The following is a 7,500-nucleotide window of genomic DNA, read 5'->3' on the forward strand; positions in this document are numbered from 1 at the left end:
GTCTCCCGCCTCCCTTTTCACCTCACTTACCACCCTACCGCACCATTCTTCGAGCTTTCCGGCTTCTCCAGTCCGACCCGTCCACTTCAAACCTCTTCCCTAACCGACCCCTACTCTCCTTCAAACGAGCCCATAACCTACGAGACCTCTTGATCCACAGCTTCTTCCCTGACCCTACCTCCCAGCCTGGCTCGTTCCCCTGCTCCCGCTCACGTTGCCGCACTTGCCCTCACCTCTCCAACACCACCCTCCTCACCGGCACCCATCACCGACCCTATCGCATCATCGACTCCTTCACCTGCGCCTCCAGCAATATCATCTTTTGCATCTCCTGCTCTCTCTGCTATTCCCTGTACATCGGACAAACGGGACGCCGCTTGGCTGACCGGTTCGCGGAACACCTCCGAGACATCCGCCTCGCCAATGACACACCAGTATCACGCCATTTCCGCTCCACCGGTCACTCATTGCAACACCTGTCTGTGTTCGGATTGTCCTTGCACAGAAGCCATCCGGATTCCCGCTTGCGCTGTGAACAGGGATTAATCTTCTCTCTTCGCTCTTTTACGCCATTTGGGCTCAACTCCCCCCCCCTTTCATCTAACCTCCCCCGACTCCTACTTCTCTTCATTCCTTCATCTTTTCACCCCTACTCTCTTTCCCTCCTCTTCCCTTCTTTCCCATCTTCCCCTTCTTCCCTCTTCTTTCTTCTTTCTTCTTCCCTCTTCCCCTTCTCTCTTTCTCTCTGCTCCCTCACTCCCCTTCTCTCCCCCTCCCCTCCTCCTCTCCCTACCACTCCCCTCCTTTCTCATCGTCTGACCTCTGACCTCTGACTTCTGCCTGAAGTCAGAACGCCATGATAGACCGTTAGCTCCTACACGCATTTTTTCCTTCCTTGTTTCTTTTCTGTGTATCTTTCTGTCGAAGAGCGTAGGCTCGAAACGTAAAAGACTTGTTCTATTTCTATTCCTGAGCGCCATACTAATACATTTGTTTTTTTGTACTCCACCTGCCTTCTCTTTTATTTATTTTCGTAAACCTTCCCGTTATATATATATATATATATATATATATATAATTTGCCGTATCTTGTAGTTTTAGCTTTCGAACTTCTCACCAATAGAATAGGAGTTAGCATATACGAGGGTGTTCAATAAAGATTTATCCTGACCCACTTCTAAACGAAACTTGGCGTAATTATTAGTTATTCTCTACATAGCCACCACCAATGGTGACATACTTCTCCCATCAATTTATGCATCTGTGAAGACCTCGTCTCTAGAAGTCGGTAGGTTGCGTCTGCATCTACGTAGGCTGCGTCTATGTCTTCAAAACGGAACTAGACCTCTTACTGTCAAGTGTCCCAGATGAACGAACTTCACGGCATGAAATGCAGCGGCATCAAACTCCCTCATGAAACAAACGTTAATTTCTAAAAAAGGGCAGTGAAGTAAAATTATGTAGCAACATCAAATGAGAGTGCCCCAGTATGGCCACAGCTCATGAGCTGAAACTAGATCAAATCAAATCAAATCAAACATATATATATATATATATATATATGGAATAAAAATGAGTAACTAAGATATACAAGTGTCAATTCATCTTCACATAGCTGGTTTACGTTGCCTGCACACACGGCAGGAATATCAGGTACAACCCCCCCATATATATATATATATATATATATATATATATATAGTGGATTGTCCGGAAAGTTCCTGCCGATTATTGTAGCTTACATTTCGACTTATTTTAGAACATGGTTGAGTCCATAAAATAGAATTTGCCTACACCTCTATCTTTCGTGGAAGAAGGTGTATGTCCCTATAACCTGTGATAATTCTGTAACTCTTTAAAATGGAAGATAAGAAAGATTGTAGCCTTATTGATAGAGAGCGATCAGGCAGACCATCCACTACATATGATGACCTAATCAAGTCATTAATTGAGAATAACCCACAGTGCACAGCTCTTGTAAAGCTTGGGTACACAAATCGCTACGATCTTTGGGTACCACATGAGTTGAGTGAGAAAAATCTTTTGGATCACATTTCCATCTGTGATTTGCTTTATAAACGCACGTTTTAAATCAAATTGTGACAGGTGATGAGAAATGGATTATCTACCGAAATGTCCAGAAAAAGCGATCCTGGAGTAAGCGATATGAGCCACCCTTAACCACCCCAAAAGTAGGTCTTCACCCTAAAAAATCTTGCTTTATGTCTGGTGGGATTGGAAAGGAATTCTGTACTATGAGCTTCTCCCAAGTAACCAGACAATTAATTCTGAGAAATACTGCACACAATTGGACGGGTTAAAAGCAGCAATTTAAGAGAGACATCCAGAATTGGCCAACAGGAAGGGTGTTGTTTTCGAACATGATAATGCAAGACTGCATGTTTCTTTGGGAACCAAACAAAAATTGCTGCAGCTCGGCTGGGATGTGTTACCCTACTCTCCATATTCACCAGATATTGCTCCTTCGGATTTCCACTTATTCATGTCCCTGAAGAATAGTCTTAATGGTAAAAATTTCAATTCCTTGGATGACGTAAAAAGATACCTTGAATTATTTTTCATGAAACCACCTCAATTCTGGGAAGAGGGCATTTCCAAGTTAAAAAAACTGATGAAGACACATTGTGCAACAAAATGGTTCATATTTGGTTGATTAAAATGTAATGGCAAGTATTTATTGACCTTTTTCTTTCCTTTACAAATCGGCACGAACTTTCCGGACAACCCAATATATATATATATAAACACCAGAAAACGTCTCCTAGTTTTGTTAGCAACCGACTTGAACTCTCAAGAACTTAAATTAATCTCAAAGAAAAATCATACATATATATAGTTTATTTTCTATGTATATAGAGAAATTATTACACCTAGACAACGACTTAAATTACATTAGTGTCTAGATATTGGACGATGATGGCAATCACAATATTCGGATACAGGTGATTCTAAAATTAAAATTCATAAGTTTTCTATCAGGTTAGCCGATTGCTAACAAGTCAAGGAAACTTTTTGAGTTAAGAGAGTTTCTGATTGATATATATATATATATTATATATATATATATATATATATATATATATATATATATATATATACGTATGTATGTATGTATGTATATATGTATGTATGTATGTATGTATGTATGTATGTATGTATGTATGTATGTATGTATAACACAATAACAATTTTTTACTCAGGATTCGTATGGGAAAATTGGCAATGGCAGGAACCTGTTACAGAATGAATAAGTCTGTTGCTCTGTCGTGATTGCTATGCAGACGGCAACATTAATTCGTTTATTTAGACTTGTTATGTTGGCAAGACTATTTTGTTAGGTTTAAGTAATTTTGTCGTTCCGACATTTTTTAGATCTTTTAAAACACTTTTCTCATGAAACCAGCTAAAATTGTTTTCTTCTTGGCATGCTAAAAACAATGATAATATGGTTCAGTCATCATATTTAATTCAGAAGGATTTGGTTAACTTGATTTTTATCTCAAGGCACCGGTCCTAAGGAATCATACATTTCTCAACTAAGCGCCTAATCGTAATGAAATCTTTATACGTTAGAATCGAGGCTGTAAGAATATGTTTCACAACTACGTAACTAATTCTAATAGAATCATTCTACATTAGTGTCAAAGCTGTTTGTTAAATATACGTCTGTTATTGATTGGAATTTTTATAATGAATATTATTATTGAAGGTGTGGCAATACCAAACTTCATGAATTAGTTAATGGTTGATATTGACAGAAGGCCGGTGTAATTATATTATTGATTTCTTTTTCAACTGCCTTGTTGGTGTCAATGATCATGTTTTCTATAAATATGCATGGAAACGATATTGGTGTTGGTTACAATGGTAGGGTGCCGTTCTTTTCACAATATACAATACGTAATCAGAGCCAGTCATCAACGAAGTAACTTTCCCGCCACACAGGACTGGGATTTTGTTTTTGGTTTGACCTATTCATGTTAGCCATAATCGAAATTGCTTATAATCAAGCGTTGTCCAGTTACATTTAGCTCATCATTTGGTATAATTTTTTTTTATTTATGTATCATCTAAGACGGCGATCTGGCAGAATTGGTGGGGAATTGGACAAAATGCTTTGTCGTATTTTTTCCAGCCCTTTATGCTCGGAGTTCAAATCCCGCCGCGATCAACCATGACGTTCATCCCTTCCGCTTCACTAAAATAAAATAAATATATATATATATATATATATATATATATATATATATACATGTATAAGCATATGTGTATTATATATATGTATATATCTGTGTTAGTGTGACTTTCTGTTTGTGTTTGGGCACCATCATCGCTTGACAACCGGTGTTGGTGTGTTTGCGTTTCTGCACGTTAGCTATTCGGCAAAAGATTCCGATAGAATAAGTGCCAGGCTTTACAAAAATAAGTACTGGGCCCGACTTGTTAGACAAACCCGTGAACATGGTGCTGCAGCAAACAGACTATGCCAATGATTGGAACAAGGAGCGGAAGCAAATGAAATATGTAGTATGTATGTATAATTGTAAGTATGAATGTGTGCTGTGTACGTATGTTTGAACATCAGTGAAGGTCCGTGGCTATGTGCTTAGGGTATTCAGTTCAGGATCTTAAGGTCGTGTGTTCGATACCTTGCGGCGTTATCTTCCTCGAGGAATATAACGTTATTTCATGTATCTCCAGTCAGCTTAGCCGCCAAGAATTAGTTGTACGTCTATCTCTGAGGGCCAGCCTTGTCACATTCTGTGTTACTCTGAATCTCCGTGAGAATCACATTGAGGTTATGCGTGTTTGTGGAGTACTCAGCCACTTGTATGTTAATTTCGTTGCTCGGTTCAGCTGGAACACTCGAAGCAGACGGAGAATTAATGAACTGAGCATTGATGAATTGTATAAACATCGGTGAGAAAATTGCTGACATACTGGTGTGTCGAACCAAAATAGCTTGCAATATTTATTACCCCAGCCTCTTGTAGCTCTCGCCTTCGGCAATGTAATGAATCACTGATTAATCCGTCCTAAAATTAACAAACGACGTTTTGCTAAAAAAAAATGCATGATATAGAATAAAATTAATTAAACCAAATTCTTTATACGTTTTGTATATTTTCGCGTTGGTGTGTATGTCTGTGTGTTTGTGTGTGTATGTGTGTGTGTGTTAATGTAAAATTACACATGCTTACATTGCATGAGAGCAAATTGTAATTATTGTCAATTAGTAGAAAAATTCCTTTCTTGCTTTTGTCATATTTGTACGATTAATTAACTCTTAAGGAAATTAATATCCTAATTAACTGATAGCTCAATTAACATGAAATTAGTATAATTAACAACTGATTATTCACTAAATATTTAATTAGCACACGAAAAGTATTATTGAGCTTTAAAAAATATTACATTTAGATTGACTTGTTTAAAAGATGATATCCACGCTCATATGCTCCTGCCTAAATATTATTCTTCTAATCCATTTACTAACGTTATTTTCAGAAAGTTAACAGATTTACAGATACAAGGAAATAAATTAACTGAAACAGAAGACATATGTGTGCAGTTTCCTAATTTAGAAGTCCTGAATATATCATTTAATCTGCTTGATTCGTGGACAGAAGTGGTAAGACCAACAACATAAAAAATTCCTTTCATAGAATATTAGCGCAAATGCTACATCATTTTTTTAAAATCTACAAGGAACATTCCTGAATGTTACTTTTTAAAGGTCACTGAGAGAAGGCTGTCGTGTATATATATATATATATATATATATATAGTAGTAACAGAAAAGAGGAATTTCGATTATCCCCACGTGGTGAGTTGTAATGCATATAAGAAATTAAAAAAAAGAATATACGCACACTTATATAGTTTTAATATAATTTTTAATACATCGACCGGTTTCGCTATCGCTATTCATGATATTATGTTTTACTTATTTGAATATACATTTATTCTTAAGAATAAATTTGGTCCATGTTGTGTGTGATGAAATTCACGAGTGAATGACTAATATGGGTAACCATATTTCAGAAATATGGTTACCCATTTTACCTCTACATAAGAGAAAATTGGAAGCGATACCTGGACGACTGCTTTATCATCTGGAAGGAGAACATCGACAAACTTTTGGATTTCAAAACAACACTAAATGACATAAATAGTAACATTCAATTCAAAATGGAATATAATAAAGAACAACTTCCATTTTTAGACATCATGATAAAAAAAGTTAACAATGAAATTATAACTGACTTTTATTATAAACAATATCTTCAAAACAATATCTTCTTTTTAATTCATGCCACCCGAAACACATAATAAACATCCCTTTCAACTTAGGAAAAGGGATCTGCACAATAGTGTCTGATAGAACAACTCGGGACCTTCGTCTTCAAGACCTCAAAACAACACTTATTGAAAGACAATATCCACACTCTCTTATCGACGAGGGAATTAAACGTGCTAAACAATTAGGCACAAAAATACTAAGAAAAAAATAAACATAGCACCACACCTCAAACCAAAACATTACTATTTATATCAACACACAACCCCAGAAACAGTGAGGCATTCAACACTATTGTGCAAACTTTTCCTTTACTAACTAGATATCCAAAAATGAACTACATCCTGAAAACACACAAACTCATCAAATGCAAAAAAAACAAGACAAATCGCTAATGAGACTACTAACAAATGCGAAGCTTTACAAAACAACCACGAAACCAGCAGTTGAAAAATGTGGACGCCCAAACTGTAGAACCTGCCCCAACCTACTTGAAGGCTCGGATTTCCTTTTCAAACAAGGACAGAGGTTCACAATTAAAACTAGTTTCACTTGTACCTCTGAGAACCTAATTTATGTAATAACCTGCTTGAGTTGCGGACACCACTATATTGGACAAACGAGTATGACCTTGAGAAAGAGAACATAAGGAGCAAATCCGTTTCCCGCAATACAGACAAATTCCTCTCACTGAACATGTAGAAAAATGTGCAGGTAACATCAAACCAAATTTCACAATCTTCCATTTCTACCAAGTGCAAAGACGCAATCTCTCAACTAGAACGTTTGAATAAAGAAACTTTTTTCATTGAAAAATACAAAACACGTCTTAATATGCACTCATAAACAGCGTTTATCTTTTTACATATTTCAATTCACGATTACATAACTGTACATAAATCCCCTACTAAACAAGGTTTTTAAAACTTGTCTCTGTCTGAACACATAAATAATCTCCACCCATTACCGAAAGCTGAAAAGTTATCTCCCTTACCCACAACAATAACAACACTAACGACAACCAATTACCTCCCTTTATTTATCTACTTGTAAAGTCATTCACTCGTGAATTTCATCACACACAACATGGACCAAATTTCTTCTTAAGAAAAAATATATATTCAAATAAGTAAAGAATAATATCATGAATAGCGATAGCGAAACCGGTCGATATATTA

The 7,500-nt window shown here is 36.7% G+C and overlaps 1 protein-coding gene across 1 annotated transcript in view; it reads left to right on the forward strand.

Moving 5' to 3' along the window:
* The window catches only part of LOC115213299 (protein phosphatase 1 regulatory subunit 7-like), a 73,492-nt gene that overhangs the window by 54,317 nt on the left and 11,675 nt on the right, over window positions 1-7,500 (forward strand). Inside the window, exon 10 of the mRNA XM_036504179.1 lies at window positions 5,530-5,653. Within this exon, the coding sequence (XP_036360072.1) occupies window positions 5,530-5,653 (124 nt within the window). The remainder of the gene's footprint in view (window positions 1-5,529; window positions 5,654-7,500) is intronic.

Source organism: Octopus sinensis, linkage group LG6 (genome assembly GCF_006345805.1).
Source record: "Octopus sinensis linkage group LG6, ASM634580v1, whole genome shotgun sequence".
Classification (NCBI taxonomy): domain Eukaryota; kingdom Metazoa; phylum Mollusca; class Cephalopoda; order Octopoda; family Octopodidae; genus Octopus; species Octopus sinensis.